This window comes from Artemia sp. Qi Xiang Cuo, chromosome 15 (genome assembly GCF_049724085.1).
Source record: "Artemia sp. Qi Xiang Cuo chromosome 15, ASM4972408v1, whole genome shotgun sequence".
Taxonomy (NCBI): Eukaryota; Metazoa; Arthropoda; class Branchiopoda; order Anostraca; family Artemiidae; genus Artemia; species Artemia sp. Qi Xiang Cuo.
The window spans coordinates 17148529-17168483 of record NC_142808.1 but is presented as its reverse complement, the minus strand read 5'-3'; the positions used below and the strand labels follow the sequence as shown (position 1 = coordinate 17168483).

The window sequence follows — 19955 nt, the reverse complement described above, 5'->3', positions numbered from 1 at the left end:
ACTGTTTTTCTTATTTAATTTTTGAACGTTTTTGAATTAATGCAGGTTTTGATTTTGGCTCACCGTACCTGAATAATTAAAACAAAATTTGCATATGAATTTTACTTTTATTTGGTTAAATGGTTTTCTCGAAATTTGTTTAATTTTATTTACGAACGTTTTTATTAGTAATAAATATACGTAACTTACGAATTAACTTACGTAATGAACTTCCATATTCATAGATTTTAATACGTATATTAGGGGGTTCGCTCCCTAGTCAATACCTTGCTATTTAAGCTAAAGTTCGAATTTTTTTGCAATTCTTTAAAAATGACCTCTTAATCACAATCAGTTGATCAGTTGAAATCAGTTGAAAAACTTGTTGTTTTTTTTTACTTAATTTCTGATCTTTTTCTTTAATAATGCTGGGAAATCCGGCGCCCCCTTCATAGCAATGTCCCTTCCCCATGAAAACTTCCTTCATGGAAAGATCATCCCATATAACCCCCGACCTCCCCCCCCATCTACAGAAAAATCCCCCCTGAAAACGTCTGTATACTTCCCAATAACCAATACTATATGTTAGCATTCCGTAAAGTTCATAACTTTCAGACCTCCCCCCGGGGACATCGGGGGATTAAGTCATCCTAAAAGACATAGTTATTATATTTTTCGACCATGCTGAACAAAATGGCTATCTCAAAATTTTGATCGGGTGACTTTGGGAAAAATAATGAGCGTAGGAGGGGGCCTAGTTACCCTCCATTTTTTTGGTCACTTAAAAAGGGCACTAGAACTTTTAATTTCCGTTACAATGAGCCCTCCCACGATATTCTAGGACCACTGGGTCAATACAATCTCCCCTGGGAAAAAAAAAAAAAAAACGAAAAAACAAATAAACGCACATCCGTGATCTTTCTTCTGGGAAAAATGCAAATTTCCACATTTTTGTAGATAGGTGCTTGAAACCTCTACGGTAGGGTTCTCTGATACGCTGAATATGATGGTGGGATTTTCATTAAGGCTCTATGACTTTTAGGGGGTCTTTCCCCCTTTTTTCTAAAATCAGGCAAATTTTTCTAGGCGCATAACTTTTGATGGGTAAGACTGAAGTTGATGAAACTTATATATTTGAAATCAGCATAAAATTCTTATTATTTTTATATATATATTGGTATCAAAATTCTGTTTTTTAGATTTTCGGTTACCATTGAGCCGGGTCGCTCCTTACTTACAGTTCTTTACCACGAACTGTTTGACAGAGTACTGTCATAGCTTTACTCTATACTCCCTCTTGTGACGTTCATCTTTGCTTTAAATATATTCTTAGGACCTCTTCATCTCACCTATAGGTTAAAATTGACTTCTTCAAGAACGTTCCACTTGAAGTTGATATATTTAAAGATATATATTCATGCATTGATATAACTGTGTGATATATTGCATTTCATTCCGAAATGTTTGATACACGGTTATTCAACCGAACAATTAATTATATCATTAAACAATTTCTCAAGAGAACATCTAACATATCTTTCTTGGTTGTTTTGATGTACCCAAATTTCAAAGGGATATTTAACCCCTATGCTTAATGTAGGCTTCTAGTGTCCCAGTTTTAGTTTTTAGATACATGCCCCCATTCTACCAAATTGTCTGACAACCTGAACCGTGGCTTTTCTATTTATTACGGCTTCCGTGCAGGGGTAACTAATATTGCTGCCTAGGTAAATGAAGCATTCCATTTGATTAACTTTCCTGCTTCTTTGCAGCCTCTTCATTTTAGTTTATTCTACTTAAAGTTAAACTATTACTCATAATTACTAATATTCAAGTTTATTTTCACATATTGAACTCTCAAAACCTCCCAACACTCATCTATTGCGATAAAGATTTTATGCAAAATAGTTTTGTTGTTTTTTTTTCAGCTTCTTCTCCCTTTTTTAATAAAAATAAATCCCAAACTTGGGAATATGTATTTAATTTACCTTTAAGCATTCCGTACGTCCTGGAAAGTCTGGGGTAGGACCCTTTTCCTTTTCACTCGATCCACAAGTGAGCCACAGTGTCGTATGTCCTGCATGCTGGGTTTGCTTTCCTCTTCCTTTTGGGTGCTGCTTATTTCTGGGTGGGAAAAGGGGTGTATTTTTCATATTTCTAAAAATAAATAGAAGTGGCACAGTTATTTGGAGGAAGATGATGCGACATTGGGGAGTCCAGCTATAATTGGATAAAGTCATTTTTGGAAATTTTCAATGCGTTGACATGTTTCTGTGAAATCATAAACTAAATACTAAATTGTGCACTCTCTGTAAGATTTTGATTTCTACTTCGCAAGAAATCAAAATTTTGGAAATCTACTAATATTTACTATATTTTTTCACTCTTTCAAATGACCTATGTTGCGACTTCTTACAGCCCTCTGTCGAATGGTAATATATATTTCAATTCCTCCTAATGGAAAGGTCGACAGTCTTCCTGAGAGCTAAATTATCCCACAAGTGAAATTTTCCTATCTCACTTATTCAATTCAATTCAATTTATTTATAACCTGTCAAAACAAAAAAGGGCACCAGTCCCCTCAATGACAGAGTACATAAGAGAAACAAAAGGAAAAAAACACCAGAAAACTTATACACTGAACAAAAATAAGTAATTCTTACAATCATGATAATCATAGACATAATCACAAATCATATATCATAATCACAAGATAAGAAATAAATCAAAAGACATAAAAAAAACTCATAAAAATAGAGAGGACCAATCATGATTTAGTTTACTGGGGAAAGATTTAAAATCTTTTACTCTTTTATCAATAATTGTCGAAGGGAAAATGAGCTTAAATATTTGGTACAAAAAAGAGTTACTAGTCCAAGGGGGCATATGTAAAAGGAATTTAGCAAATTTAAAATAAATCCGATGAACAAGTTTTTTTTAAGCAGGAAAAAAATGCCAAATAGGAGACAGAGCAAGAAGATGAGGCACAGTTAGACTATTATAAAGTTTAGAAAGATATAAACGACTAATGTGTGTAACGTTAGAGACAAGTGATGCATAAGCTATCCTTGTCTTTTTTTCAAGATTTTGGATGGCAAGCTTAATAGTTCCTCAACTGAATTTCCAATGGGCATTCCCAGGTCAACAAGGCTTTTAGAGAGGGGAGTACAAGTTTCAGTCAGTTGGAGGGATTTATCAGAGTATCCTTTGAGGTTGAAACCGACATCTATAGTTTTATCCACACTAAAATTTAAACCAATCTGCTGATATTCTAGTTTTAACTTCGAAAAACTGCTCTCACAACCAGAGAAAGTGTGACTCAGATTTAAGGTATCATCAGCATACGTAAGTAAAGAGACGTCTAAACCCTGGACTAAGAGAAGACTGGACTATTAATTGGACTAAGAGAAGAGGGGGGTTCGAAAAGTACCGGTCACAATGTTTTACCGGACAATTTTGCTCTCTGGTTTAATGTTACAATGCTGTCACTAGTCTATTCATTGAATGAAATGAAATGAAAACTAGTCATTCATTGGAAATTAGCAAATACTTGTCGTTCTAAATGTTTCTTGCAATTGTTCTGATGTCTTAAAGAGTATTATCAAAAGTTAGGGATTGCTTTCTTGGAGTGAGTTTTCAAGCAGTAGGACAATTTTTCTCCCTGGTTTACTGTTACATTGCTGTCATATTGCCATATTGCTGTTAACCTTCATTGGAAACTAGCAAATAATTGTCGTTCTAAATTTTTCTTGCAATTGTTTTGATGTCTTACAAAATATAACCAAAAGTTAGAGATTCAGTTTTAATCTCGTATAATTGGGAGCCTTCATCTTGAAAGTTTTTTTCTATTCTTAACTGACTTTAGTAAAATAACCTTCATTTTGTAATATTAAACCCCAATTTGACTACGAAAACGAACTGAAATTATTCTGTATACGAGGGGGGGGGGGCTGCTTTGTCAACCTCCACAGTTTACGCAAGAGTTTGATTTTTTGTCAAAATTCTTTCAGAAAGACTGCTCAAACACAACGCTCGTTGAATTTGAATGAGAAGCATTTCATAAAGAATTTTAAGACTTTAGCATAAAGTGCAAAGCTAGGGGAAAGGACCCTCATATACAGAATAATTTATGTTTGTTTCAAGTCTCAATGTTGCTCCTTCCAAGTTGAAATAACAGGTTTTTAGTATTTAACATATTAATAGAATATGGAGCAGAGATTTGTGGCGGAGAAGCGGCAAAGAAGTTGGAGTCCCTCCAGCTCCAGTATTACAAAAGACTGTTTGGGTTACCTCAGACAACTCATTCACAGATTCTGAAAGGTAATATGGGCTTCTTTTCGTTGAAACTACGTAGGTCTATTTTGATGTTTAGATTTTGGTTGAAGCTCATTAGGTGCAATGAAAATAGACTAGTAAGAGCTGCTTATTATCAGATGTTGAGTTATGGTTCGAAAACGTCGCGGCCATCCCAAATTAGGTCATTACTAGAAAGAGTGGGAATGCCTTACTTATGGAATGACGGTCTTGGTTCCCGTGATCTACCAACAAATTTAGTAAGCCAGGTACGATTTATCTTACAGGGTCAAGAAATTCAGTATTGGCAAGGGTTGGTTTTAAATTCTGCTACATTGAATCATTTTAATCAGGTTAAACCTAGTTTTGGAGAGGAAATTTATTTTAAATTTAATTTACCAGCTATGATTTTATGTCGATGGATTCAGCTTAGGGCGAATTGCCTTCCAATCCAGAGCAGGCAAATGGTGTTCGACAGGGGGATAGTACATTCTGATGGTCGGTATGTGTGTCCTCTTTGTAGGGATGAGGACGAAAATTTGGACCATTTTCTCCGAAAGTGCCCGGTGCTCTCTGATTTAAGGCAAAATTACTTACATGGGATTGTTTTGCTGCTTCCAAAAATTTTACAAAGTAGTAATCCATCCACAATAGTTCGTATTGGTGCGTACATAGAGAAGGGATTAGAAAGAAGGAAAAGTTTTTAAAATTCATTATTTAATTATATGGAATCAAGCTTATTTTCTCGATAAATTACCATAAGGTATTATCATGTATCGCTATGTATCATGTTAATGTGTGTTTCGTAATTTGTTCTGTTGTGATTTCTTTATTTTTCATCAATTTTTGTGTGTATATGGCTCTTGGGCTTTTGAAATACACGATCTATCTATCTATCTATCAAACAGTTCGTGGTAACGAACTGTAAGTAAGGAGCGACCCGGCTCAATGGTAACCGAAACTCTAAAAACCGAAATTTCGGTACCAATAGATACATAAAAAAAATCAGATTTTAATTCTGATTTCAAAAATATAAATTTCATCAAGTTTGATCTGACCCATCAGAAGTTACGCGCCTGAGAAAATTTGACAGATTTTTAAAAAAAGGGGGAAAGACCCTCTAAAAATTATGGAACCTTAATGAAATTCACACCATCATATTCAGCGTATCAGAGAACCCTACTGTAGAGGTTTCAAGCTCCCATCTACAAAAATGTGGCATTTTGCATTTTTTGCCAGAAGAAAGATCACGGGTGCGTGTTTATTTGTTTTTTTTCCCCAGGGGTAATCGTATTGACCCAGTGGTGCTAGAATATCATAAGAGGGCTCATTGGAACGGAAATTAAAAGTTCTAGTGCCCTTTTTGAGTGACCAAAAAAAATGGAGGGCAACTAGGCTCACTAGGCTTTTTTTCTCAAAGTCACCCAATTAAAATTTTGAGATAGCCATTTTGTTTAGCATAGTCGAAAATCTAATAAATATGTCTTTTACGATGACTTAATCCCCCACAGTTCTCAGGGGAAGGGCTGCAAGTTATGAACTTTGCCCATTGCTTGCATATTGTATTGGTTATTGGGAAGTATACAGACATTTTCAGGAAGAATTTTTTTTGGTGTGGGGGGGGGGGCTGAAGGAGGGGCTTACTCGGGAGAATCTTTCCGTGGAGGATGTTTGTTTGGGGTAAGGGATATTTCTATGGAGGGGGCACCGGATTTCCAAGCATTATTTAAAAAACGATCAGAAATTAAATTTAAAAAAACAAGTTTTTTTCAACTGAAAGTAAGAAGCAACATTAGAACTTAAAACGAGCAGAAATTATTAATTATATGATAGGGTCCTTCCACAAGTCCATACCTCACTCTTTACACTACATTTTTTTTAGTGCTTTCAAAAGAGCTATCTATTATCATTGAACGTCCTGTGTGATTCAGGGGTTTGTGAATTAATTTTGTTTTTAACTCTTAAATTAAAGAGCGTGGTATTAAATAAGGAGAGAACCCCATAATATACGTAATAACATATACGTAATAAAAAAAAACAATAAAAAAAAAAACAAGCGATACGGCTCAATAGTAAGCGAAACTTTTAAAAACGGAACTTTGATGTCAATAAATGTATGAAAAGAATGGGATTATAATGCTGATTCTAAATACATAAATTTTTTTAAGTTTAGTATTACTCATCAAAGGCTACGAGCCAGAGAAAAACTTACCTGATTTTTTAAAGAGGGGGAAACATCCCCTACAAGTGAAAAAATTTTAATGAAAATCACTGTCAGATTCAGTGTATCAGAAAACCCTATAACATAGGTTTCAAGCTCATATCTGCAAAAATCTGCAACTTTGTATTTTTTTTCCAGAAGAAAAATATACGAATATAGAAGTTCGTTACGTAAGTTAATTTGTCAGAACCAAATTTAGAGACAGCCATTTAGCAAAAGAAAAGTAAAATTTTTATGCAAATTTTGTTTACTTATTCAATGACGGTGAGCCAAAATAAAAGCTGCATTAACTAAAAAACGATCAGAAATTAAATAAAAAAAACAAGTTTTTTAAACTGAAAGTAAGGAGCAACATTAAAACTTAAAACGAACAGAAATTATTCCGTATATGAAAGGGGCTGTCCCTCCTCAACGTCTTGCTGTTTACGCAATGTTAGACTCTTGTCACAACTCTACTTTTTAAAAACAATAAGAAGTTTAGCGTAAAGAGCAAGGTGTTGAGAGGGGGACAGTCCCTTTCATATACGGAATAATTTCTGTTCGTTTTGAGTTTTAATGTCGCCCCTTACTTTCAGTTTAAAAAACTTGTTTTTTTTATTTAATCTATCATATAGCGATAATAATTCGAAAATAATTTAATAAAATAGTTTTTTTTTCAATATAATTAATGCTATAAATCGCCAATCAGACTTAATTGCTAGCAATCAGCAAAAATATGGGCACTATAATGGGAACAATATTTCGGGGCAAAGTAACATAGCCTTAGCTTTCCTGAATATTTATGAGAGAAAAAAGCTACAAAGGTTGCGTTAGGTTTTATTCTTCAAGGCGAAGGGTATGTAACATTACTTTGTAAGAAAGGAACGTTTGAACATTGACAACCCTGATTGGGTGTCAGGAAATAGTGAATAAACTTACATTCAAAGAGAAACAATGCTTTTCAAGATCCCTCTAAAGGAGTGAAAAATATAGCATTTAATCAATGGCAAAGAATTAACGCTAAACTGTACAGATGAAACCACCCCCCCCCCCAAAAAAAAATCGTCAGTAAAACAAATTAAAGGTCAGGGCAACGTTTTCCAAAGCAATGCAAAACCAATTCATTCTTGGTTCATGTTACATTGAAATAAGATGAAAGACGTTCGATTCCTCAGGGTATATGTTCCCCCTGAAACATGTGATTGCCATGAGTGGCCTCCAAAATTTTGAGATGGTCCGAACGGGAATCAAGGATGCATGAATTTAAGGATATTTTATACAAAATTTATTGAACAATACAAATATCGTCAGATGAAAGAGGTACCTCCAAACAGAGAGGAAAACTTCCCTCCGGAAAACTGAATAATTGGAGCCTAGTTTTTTGCCATTCTCCCTCTCTCCCGCTCCTTTCACATTTGGAAATTTGCTTGGATTGCTTTCGTTAAAACTAGTCCTGTCTATATTATCATATCTGTGTCATGTTGCCATTCCACAAAGTATGCTACTTAATGTAAGAATGTAAAAAGGTCTTTGATTGGTCAGATAAAAGTAAGTGACCAATCAGAATCAGGTTTATACTCTTAAAGATCTTAAGTAAGCCAGCACGATGTGCCTTAAATAGCGAATATTGAGCCTCCAAAATGACGAAAAATTTTGTAGCCCATGGTCTTCTTTTAAAAGAAAAAGGAATAGTAACTGACGAAACACACTTCCATCCCCTCTTTCAAGGACTAATAAAAAAAAATTCCACAAGACAGTTTTTCAAAGAAAAGTAAAGAGCTCCATTAAGCCAAGAATGAGCAAATAAAATTGTCGAATAGTATTCTAAGCGTTAAACTACCACAAATAACTATCAATAAATAAATGAAACTCGAAACAAATATGGCAATAAATAGCCGAGTCCAACTCAAAACGAACAAAAATTAAAGTGAGTAGGGCTGATAAACCCTATGCCTTCTCAATACCAGAACACAATTTTCGCTTTGCTGAAAAAACAAACAAATGAACGTGGATTGTCAGTTAAATTGACATATATTGATATTTCTTCGTTACTGTTTTGATATTTTTTCATTTATGAAAGTAATAAAGGTGAAATTATTTCAAGCGTATTTTGTTTTCAGTAAAGCGCAAATTGTGTTCTGGTCTTGAGAAGGCATAGGGGTTATCAGCCCTACTCATGTTTATTTCTGTTTGTTTTGAGCTTCATTTATTTATTGATAGTGATTACACCATCAAATTCAGCGCATCAGAGAACCCTACTGTAGAGGTTTCAAGCTCTTATCGGCAAAAATGTGGAATTTTGTATTTTTTTTGCCAGAAGAAAGATCACGGATGCTAGTTTATTTGTTTTGTTTTGTTTATTTTTTTCCCTGGGGTGATGTTATCGACCCAGTGGTCCTAGAATATTGCGAGACGGCTCGTTCAAACGGAAATTAAACGTTCTAGTGCCCTTTTTGAGTGACTAAAAAATTTTTAGGGCAACTAGGCCCTCTCTCGCGCTCACTTTTTCCCAAAGTCATCCGACCAAAATTTTGAGATTGCCATTTGCTCAGCATAGTTGAAAAATCTAATAACTATGTCTTTGAGGATGACTTAATCCCCCTCAGTCCCCCGGGGAAGGACTGCAAGTGGTGAACTTTGCCAATGGTTAACATATAGTATTGAATTTGGGAAGTATACAAACGTTTCCAGGGGGAATTTTTCTGGTGGTGGGGGGAGGGGTCTGGGAGAGAAGATTACGTGGGAGGATGTTTTCATGGAGGAGTTTTTCATGGGAGAAGGGAATATTTCATGAAGGGGGTGCCAGATTTCACAGCATTATTTAAATACGATCAGAAAATAAATAAAGCAAATTTTTTTTCAACTGCAATTGAGGAGCAATATTATAACTGAAAACGAACAGAAATTATTATGCATATGAGGGGGTTCGCCCCCTCGTCAATATCTCGCTCTTTACGCTAAAGTTTTTTTTAGCACTTTCAAAAGAGCTATTTATTTTAACTAACCCTTTGTGGTTCAGGGGTCATTGTTAAAGAATTGGAACAAAATTCGAGCTTTAGCGGAAAGAGCCAGGTATTGACAAAAGGGCGGACCCCTTTATATACGTAATAAATTCTGTTCGTTTTAAATTCTAACGTTGCTCCTTACTTTCAGTTGAAAATACTTGTTTTTTTATTTAATCTTCTATAAGAATTTATAGTAAAGGTTGCTATTTGTATGTTGGAGAAAATTTTTCAAGAATTTTTAATCCTGACACAAACAGTATTTTTTAATTTAATTTTATATCTTCTGAAGTTGACCTGAAAAATATAACTTAATATCATTCCCGAAAGATTCTATCTATGCTCTTTGACAAGCTGCATGGATACACTTACACTCTTTTTATTTATATACATTGTAAGAACAGAAGTAGTGATAATAGCTTCCCCAAAAGTTTCAACTTAATACCCCTAGTCGTTCTCGATATAATGCTGAGGTGTCTCATTGGCAACCATTTAAAACAATGCCTTTTGATTTATTTTTAGAACGACATATAGCTTTAAATTATGATGGGCCAATTGCATAATTGTGGGGGGTTGATGTGCCTAACATCCCAAAAGACATATTTCCTTGACCGTTCTACTATGCTGAACAAAATGGCTGTCTCAAAATTTTAACTGGATGCGTTTGGGAATTGAAAAGGGCTTGAGAGAAGGGCTTCTTACCCTCCAATCTTTTGTTGCTCCTAAAAAGGCCACCAGACAATCGCGCTGTAATTGGAGTGCAAGGGGGAGGATTTCCCCCTTGATATATCTAGTAAAAGCATTTCAAACAAGTAAAAACACAGTGAAAACATTATATATATATTTTGTTTTCAGTAAAGTGCAAATTATGTTCTGGTCTTGAGAAGGCATGGGGGTTGTCAGCCCTACTCATGTTAATTTTTGCTCGTTTTGAGTTTGACTCGGTTATTTATTGTATGATTTAAATAGAAAAATACTTTTAAATGTTTTAACTTTGTAAATTAAAAATTATTGAAACTTTAAGGAATATATATCAGTATATGTATACTAAACTGACAATTCAGGACCATTTTTTTCAGTAAAGTGCAAATTAAATTCTAGCCTTGAGAATGTATGGGGTTTATCTAAGACATAATTTCCAGACTTTTCAATTACACTGAACAAATGGCTATGCCAAAATTTTGACAACAAAATTCTATGACAACAAATGACCATCTTAAAATTTTTATCAGATGCATTTTGGTAAAATACGAAGTGTATTGGGGAGTATCCACCCTCCAATCACTCTGAGTCTTAAAAAGGACACTAGAACTTCTAACTACGAATCCAACGAACAACCTCTGAAGTTTATACGATCAGCCTTTTTACATATACCTTATATGCCCCCAGAAATAACGTACAACTCTTGCCCTAAGGGTTGTGGGGGGTTGCCTTCCTCAAAAACATAATTTCCGGACCTTTCAATTACGTTGAACAAAATATTTATCCCAAAATCTTTATTGGATGTGTTTGAGAAGATGGTGGGCGTGGGAGGGGGGAGGTAGTTTCCCTCCAATCACTTTTGACTGTTAAAAAGGGACTTGGCCGTTTCAATTTTCAATCGAATGGGCTGTTTTCGAAGTCCCTACGACAACAAACGGTTATCTAAGAATTAAAATCAGATACATTTCGGGAAAATACGAGCTGTGAGGAGGGGGGGGGTATCCACCCACCGATCCCTCTGAATCTTAAAAAGAGCACTAGAACTTCTGGTGAGCAATCCAATGTGCCCCCCTTCAAAGATTATACGATCGCCCTTTCTATATATACCTTATATGCCCACAGGGCGTTGCTTAAAACCCTTACCCTGAGGGCTGTGGGGGGTTGTCATCCCCAAAGACATAATTATGAGACCTTTCAATTACGTTCAACATAATGATTATCTCAAATTTTTTATTTGGTGTTTTTGGGGAAGTGGTGGGCGTGGGAGGGGGGTTAGCTGCCCTCCATAGCTTTCGACTAATAACATGGGCACTGGTTCTTTCAATTTCCAATCGAATGAGGTGTTCTTGAACTTTCTTCGACAACAAATGGCCATCTCAAAATTTTATCACAAGCATTTCGGGAAAGTACAAGGTTTGGGGGGGGGGGGGCATCCACCCTTTGATAACTTTGAATCCTAAAAAGGGCACTGGAACTTCTGATTATCAATCCAGTGAGACCCCTCCGAAGTTTATACCATCACCCTTTCTATATATACCTTATATTCCCCCAGGGCATAACTTACAACCCTTGGCCTGAGGGTTCTGGGGGTTTGTCATCCTCAAAGACATAATTTCCGGACCTTTGAATTACGTTGAACAAAATGGCTATCAAAAAATTTGAATTGGATGGGTTTAGGGAAATGGTGGGCATGGGAGGGGGGTTATTCACCCTCCAATCACTCTGAATCTTAAGAAGGGCACTAGAACTTTTCATTACCAATCCAATAATCCCCCTCCCGAAGTTTATACTATCACCCTTTCTATTTATACCTTATATGCTCCCAGGGCATAAACTACAACCTTTGCCCTGAGAGCTGTAGGGGGAGGAGGGGGGGGTTATCATCCTTAAAGATATAATTTCCGGTCCTTTCAACTACGTTGAAAAAAATGGCTATCTCAAAGTTTGATTGGATGTGCTTTAGGAAACAGTGGGCGTGGGAGGGGGGCTAAGTGCCCTCAAATCACTTTCGACTATGGAAAAGAGCACTAGCCCTTTCAATTTCCAATCGAATGAGATCTTTTTGAGGTTTCTACAACAGAAAATGGTCATCTCAGAATCACTATCAGAAACATTCCGGGAAAATACGAGGTGTGGGGGGGTATCCACCCTCCGATCGCTCTGAATTCTAAAAAGGGCTCTAGAACTTTTAATTACCAATTCAATTAGCCCCTTTGAAGTTTATACGATCACCTTTTCTATAGAAACCTTAAATTCCCCCAGGGTATAACTTGCAACCCTTGCCCTGAAGGCTGTGGGGTAGGAGGGGTTTCATCCTCAAAGATATAAATTCCGCATCTTTCAACTATGTTGAACAAAATTTTGATATCAAAATTTTGATTGAATATGATTGGGGAAATGATGGGCGTGCGAGGGGAATTAGGTGTCCTCCGATCACTTTCGATTATTAAAAACGGCACTAGCCCTTTCAATTCCCAATCAAATGAGCTCTTTTCAAAGTTTTTACGACAACAATTGGCCATTTCAGAATTTCTATCAGACGCATTTCAGGAAAGTACGAGGTGTGAGAGATCAGCAACGCCATGAGCTCCCTAAGAATTTTACAAGATCATTCTTTCCATATATACCTTATATGCCTCCTGGGTATGACTTATAACCCTTGCTCTGAGGACTGTGGGGGGTTCGTCATCCTTAAAGACATAATTTCCGGACCTTTCAATTACGTTAAAGAAAATGACTCTCTCAAAATTTTGATTGGATGTGACTGGGGAAATCGTGGGCGTGGGAGGAAGATTTATTTACCCTCCAATAACTTTCAACTATCAAAAAGGGCATCTAACCTTTTCAATTTCTAATCGAAAGAGCCCTTTTCGAATTTTCTACAATGACAAATGGCCAACTTAAAATTTCTATCAGATGCATTTCCAGAAAATACGAGGTGTGAGGGGGGTATACACTCTCTTATCACTCTAAATCTTAAAGAGGGCACTAGCACGTCTGATTACCAATCAAATGAGCCCCTTCTAAAGTTTATCCGATGACCCTTTCTGTATATTAATTAAAAAAACTTTTTCCACAAAATAAGTTTTCAAAGAAAAGTAAAGAGCTCCATTAAACATAAAATGAGCAAAAATAAAATCAAATAAGTAGAGATGCTCGTCTGGATTTGCGTACGCCCCCGTACCAAACAGGTTTCTGGTAGGTATAATCTGGTTTGGTAGGTACAATCTGGTTAGGTGGGTATAATCTGGTTTGGTTCAAGTTTTTCTGACACAATTTTCTGGATTTCTATTTCATGATATACAATTTTTTTTTTAGGTTAAATCCGTGTCAGAAAAAACGGTTTGTATTTTTTAGTTGCCAATATATTTAGAATGGTTTTAAGGTGAAAATTGTGACGTAAAAATAATTCAGTTATTTGCTTGCTTGTATAGGAATTCCCATTTAATTTGATTGCCTGTATTTTGTGTTAAATAAGTAGTTTTTGTATCTTTTAAAAGAGCTTTAAGGGGTTTGAGAGACTCAGTTGCCTGATTCCGTGTGGTGTTTCTTTACGTAGTGCTCATTAAAAACGAAGTTTTTGTGTAAAATAAGTAGTTCTTGTATCTTTTAAAAGATCTTTAAGGGGTTTGAGAGACTCAGTTGCCTGATTCCGTGTGGTTTTTGTTTAATTAGTGATCATTAAAATATACTTTTTTGTTTTAAATAATTAGCTTTTTTATATTTTAAAAGAGCTTTAAGTGGTTTGAGAGACTCTGTTGCCTGATTCCGTGTGGTTTTTCTTTACTTGATGCACATTAAAAACGAAATTTTTTTTCTAAATAAGTAGCTCTTGTATGTTATAAAAGAGATTTTAGGGGCTTGAGAGCCTCGTGTGGATGTTTCCGTGTTTTTTTTATTTAAATTATACACATTAAAAAAGAAATAATTTTTTTCAATAAGAAGTTCTTGTATATGTTAAAATAGATGTATTGGGAGTGAGAAACTCTTGTGCCTGATTCCGTGTGGTTGTTCTTTACTTAGTGCACATAAAAAACGAAGTTTTTGTTTTAAATAATTATTTCTTGTATGTGTTAAAAGAGCTTTGAGGGGTTTGAGAGACTCTGTTGCCTGATTCCGTGTGGTTTTTCTTTACTTAGTGCTCATTAAAAACGAAATTTTTGTTTTAAATAAGTAGTTTTAAATGTTTTAAATAATTTCTTGAACGAAATGTCTTTTTTGTTTATCCAGCAGGTGAATTCAAGAAAGAATTTGCTACTTACTTACAATTTTTTCATAATTTCTTTAATGAACTGTCTTTTTTATTTACCCAGGAGGTGACTTCAAGAATGAATTTGTTACTTACCTACAATTTTTTCATAGTTTCTTTAATGAAGTTTCTTCATTGTGTATCCATGAGGTAACATGAGTGTGTTACCTATTTACAATTCCTTCATAATTTCTTGAATGAAATTTCAGTATTGTGTATCCAATAGGTGAAAACAATAAAGACTTTATTACTTACTTGTGATTTTATTATGATTTCTTGAATTAAATATCTGTATTGTGTCCATGAAGCGAATTCAAGAAAGCTATTGTTACTTACTTACAATTTATTCATAATTTAATGAAATGATTAAAACTATTCTGACGAATAAAGACGGATTAAGCTTAAAGATATTTATTGCTTAAACGTATTAACATATTTTTGAAAGAATTTGCTACTTACTTACAATTTTTGATAATTCCTTAAATGAAATTTCTGCATTGTGTATCCATGAGGTAACTTCAAGAAAGAGTTTGTTGCTTACTTAGAATTTCGCCATAATTTCTGGAATGAAATGTCTTTTTTTTATTTACCCAAGAGGCGAATTCAAGAAAGAATTTGTTACTTACTTACTTACAATTTTTTCATAGTTTCTTAAATGAAGTTTCTACATTGTGTATCCAAGATGTGACTTCAGGAAAGAGTTTGTAACTTGCTTGCAATTTTTTCATAATTTATTGAATGAAATTTCCGTATTGTATATCCAAGAGGTGAAAACAATAGAGATTTTTTTTACTTACTTGCGATTTTTTCATAGTTTCTTGAATGAAGTATCTGTATTGTGTATCCAAGATGTGAAATCAATAAAGAGTTTTTTACTTACTTACAAATATTTTCATAATTTCTTGAATGAAATTTCCGTATTTTATATCCAAGAGGGGACTTCAAGAAAGAAATTGTTACTTACTGAGAATTTATTCATAATTTCTTGAATGAAATTTCTACATCGTGTATCTAAGACGTGAAAACAATAAAGAGTTTGTTACTTACTTAGGATTTTGTCATAATTTCTTGAACGAAATATTTTTTTGTTTATCCAGCAGGCGAATTCAAGGAACCATTTTCTACTTACTTACAATTTTTTAATGATTTCTTTAATGAAATTTCTGTATTGTGTTGCCAAGAGGTGACTTAAAGAAATAATTTGTCACTTTCTTACTTACATTTTTGTATAGTTTCTTAAATGAAGTTTCTGCATTGTGTATCCAAGAGGTGACTTCAGGAAAGAGTTTGTTACTTGCTTAAAATTTTTTCAAATTTCTTAAATGAAATTTCTGCATTGTGTACCCGAGAGGTGACTTTGAGAAAGAGTTTGTTACTTACTATGAATTTTTTAATAATTTCTTGAATGAAATGTCTTTTTTATTTATACAGGAGGTGAATTCAAGAAAGAATGTACTACTTACTAACAATTTTTTCTAATTTCTTAAATGAAATTTCTGCATTGTGTATCCAAGAGGTGAAATCGAGAAAGAGTTTCTTACTTACATTTTTTTTTCATAATTTACTTAATTAAATTTCTGTATTGTGTAAAAAAGAGGTGAATTCAAGAAAGAGTTTGTTACTTAATTACTTACTTAAAATTTTTTTAAAATGACATATACAATAATGGATGTTTATAAATAATTTATTAATTATGATAGAAAGATTTTGTAATTGTTATTCCATGTGTTTGACAATAGATGTATGCAAATTCCTTTTCTTGCATCTCCGACGTTTTATTAGACATTATAAACGTTTTATATGCTAGCTTACTCTAAAAATAATGAACACATAACAATGTAATGCATAATATATTTTTAATGAAATAACGCTATGTAGAATATTAATACAATAAATATATTATGATACATTATTAATATCAATGATTAACTTTGGACATTTTGAATCTGTTCCATAAAATAGTTCACCATGTTCTCTCTTGATATTATAGCTATTGTCTTCTCTTAGTTCGTAATCAGTAGAATAATCATTATTCCATTTTGAGTCATACACAGTTTTTACTGGTGTCTCATCAGCAGGTTCAATATGCTTTTCGTCTTTGGTATTATTTGGTTCAATGACTGTTTGATCAATGGCAGTAACGTTTGCTGGTGCTTTGTTTTTCATCGATTCATCTTTATATTCCATCGTGATATTTTCTGACAATGCCCTTTTTATTTTTCTGGCAATTTAACTGTCTATTATCACATTATTTTTACACAGGTAACAGTTTCGGCACGTAGACAAGATATGGTTTACGATATTAGTAGAAAAGTAGGCCTTTCTTTTATTGATCTTCCGTTGAATGCTAATACCCGAAAGGTGACGATTGGATGTATCAGTAGGTAATGTGTTACCTGCAACAGTAGCAAGGATTTGTCCTCTATCATCAATGATTATTTTTATGTTGGCATTCTCTTTGAGTGCAATCATCTCTGGAGATCTCAATCTCGCATAACCACCAACATAAGAGCTGAATTTTTTCTGTATTCCAAAGATATTTAATTCCTTACTGTCATGACAATGCATGCATACATTTCCAATAGTGCTACCACTTTTACTTGTTTCAAAGTTTAAATACTTCTCTTTGTCGGCAATCAGTGCTACAATAACCTTGTTATGTAAACACACTTTATTAAAATGCTTCATCTTCACTTTTTTTTTAAATATATGACTTATATGTTTATAGTTCCACTGCGTAAAAATAGTAATTTAATACATGCAATAGATTAGGTAGTGTCAATAACCGGTCATAGAATACCAGTGGGAAAATCACATCGTGTCTCTGACCAATCACAGAGCGCAATAGTCAGAACTATAAGCATATTTTGACATTTTAAGTTATGTACAAAAAGAAAAAAATAAATAAAGTTGAAAAATTTCGAAGTTTTAAAAAAGTTTGAATTAAACACTTTTAGGATATCGAGTGTCTTTACTGAAAAAATACTGCATTATAGATTCTCCCAAATCTCTTAAAAATATTTTAAAATTTATTATAACTATTTTTTTAACATAAATCCTAAATTTTGTTTTTAATGAGTATCAAGTAATGAAAAACCACACGTAATCAGGCAACGGAGTCTCTCAAACCCCTTAAAGTTCTTTTAACAGATACAAAAACTACTTATCTAAAACAAAAATGTTGCACGGAATCAGGCAACAGAGTCTCTCAAACCCCTTAAAGCTCTTTTAACAGATACAAAAACTACTTATTTAAAACAAAAACTTCGTTTTTAATGAGCACTAAGTAAAGAAAAACCACACGGAATCAGTCAAAATATTCTCTCAAACCAATTAAAGCTATTTTAAAAGATACAAAAACTACTTATTTAAAACAAAAACTTCGTTTTTAATGAGCACTAAGTAAAGAAAAACCACACGGAATCAGGCAACTGAGTCTCTCAAACCCCTTAAAGCTCTGACCTCCCTTCTGGATTCATGGGAAACCCATAATTTTTTAAATCATAAGTTTTTCTATTAATTGCAACCTGTCATACATCTTAAGGACCTGAACATATAAGACTAAGATAAGCGTTAGCATAGGTATAACCATACATAAATATTTTAGGACTTGAACATCTTAAGGACTTGAACATATAAGACTAAGATAAACGTTAGCATAGGTATAACCATACATAAATATTTTAGGACTTGAACATCTTAAGGACTTGATCATATAAGACTAAGATAAGCGTTAGCATAGGTATAACCATACATAAATATTTTAGGACTTGAACATCTTAAGGACTTGAACATATAAGACTAAGATAAGCGTTAGCATAGGCATAACCATACATAAATGTTTTTGCTAGCCAATTTGACTAACTGTTGAATCAAGCGTGAATTACTGTGCTCGAATACAAAGTATAAGAATTAGCATTAGCATAGGATACAAAGGCTATTTTTTTTTAACCAGTTTGACTGATTTTCCGCTCAAATATACTTTACAATGCTAAAATAAGCATTAGCGTCAACGCTTATAGGCATCTTTAAAGACAATTTGAATAACTGTTAGCTTAAATGCGTTTGTCTTTGCTGGAATGCATAGGCATTAAAGTAGGTATAGTTAACATAAGTATAGGAATGCATAGGCATTAATATATGTAAGATAGCATAACTATAATCAAACATAGATATTTCTTGTACCATTTTTGACTAAAAGCTTACTTAAATATTCATACTTATGCTAGAATATAAAGCAAAGCATTAAGAGCAGGGGCGTAATTTGCAATGGGACAGGGGGGCAACTACCCTCTCCAGACCCAACTTTGCCCCCCCCCCAGACCTCAGTTTGCCCCCCAGCTTAAATTTGGTTTCTGCAAAAAATCTTGATAGTCAAAATTAAGATAAGCCTGCATAATTCAAGTATCCAGAGAAACAGGTCAATTATCTTTAGTATATCTTTGCCTTTATGGTAATATATGACTCACTGTCATTTTCACTTGATTTTGGACAATAGGCTCCAACTTTACGCCCTCCCCCAGGATTTTGACAAAAATAAAACAAAACAAACAGCAGCATTAATCAGATAAGGAAACACTATGAATAAACAAGCCCAGGAATGAACTGATGGCACAGCTCTAGCTTTTTCCCTGGCTCTTAATAACAGTTTATCATAAACTGTTGTTATTATACTTTTAATATCTGATTCCTTGTACTTACTGGTAAGCTTTTGAATTTTTGAACCCTTAAGAAATTTCTCTAGTGTGTCAATATAAGTCTTAATTTATGCCACCTCCAACTAGCACAATATTCGGAATATCTCATACAGGCTCAAAACTTACCACTTTTCTCATTGATCGAAAGTTCTACATTCCATTTTTATTCCATTTTTAGTTTCACTTTGCTCCAAATTAAAATATGATAGACTTCCTTAAATTAATTATAACTATATAATTATGTGTTTTATATCCTTTTTATTATAAAAATCCGCCATTTTTTCGTCACATCAACAAGTGAAGAAAGAAAAGTTCTAACGTTATGTGCAGAAACAGATGCGCGCCAACCAAAGTTTTCCCGAAATCCGATACCGTCGGGATAAACTTAGCGTTATCCAAGAAAATAAGGTACTGGATAGGAGGGAATCATTGGCACTTTAATATGAGTTCAATAAAGATTTATAGCTACTACCGACATGGAAAATCCAGCGTTACTCAGAAGAACTAAAAAAATTCAAAACTAGCTCAGACTAGGTTGGGTTTGATTTTTGAGTTTTAATCTGAATTTATATTCCGAAAGTAGAACGTGACCATATCAACAATATAAAAAAAACTAATATGTAGTAAAAGAAATTGGATATAAAACTTCAGAAGAAATATTATTTTCCTCTTGGCGAAACTCTTATTGCCAGCTCCATGCAAAGCAAAAGTAAAAATAGAGATAAGTAAATAATTTATTTTTTGCATAGGTATTATAACCAGCCTACGTTTTTTCTGTTTAACGCTAGATGGAACTGGTTATTTTCCTTTTCTCATGGACCAGCTGAGTTTCC

General features: G+C 33.9%; 1 protein-coding gene across 1 annotated transcript in view; it reads right to left on the bottom strand.

Annotated features, from left to right (window-relative positions):
- Positions 1 to 19406, bottom strand: part of LOC148943396 (regulator of G protein signaling 9-binding protein-like) — a 77698-nt gene extending 58292 nt beyond the window's left edge. Inside the window, exons 1-2 of the mRNA XM_089101477.1 lie at positions 19249 to 19406; positions 1968 to 2136 (exon numbers count right to left, since the gene is read on the bottom strand). Of these exons, the coding sequence (XP_088957603.1) occupies positions 1968 to 2132 (165 nt within the window). The 5' untranslated portion in view covers positions 2133 to 2136; positions 19249 to 19406. The remainder of the gene's footprint in view (positions 1 to 1967; positions 2137 to 19248) is intronic.
- Between the last annotated feature and the right edge of the window lie 549 nt (positions 19407 to 19955).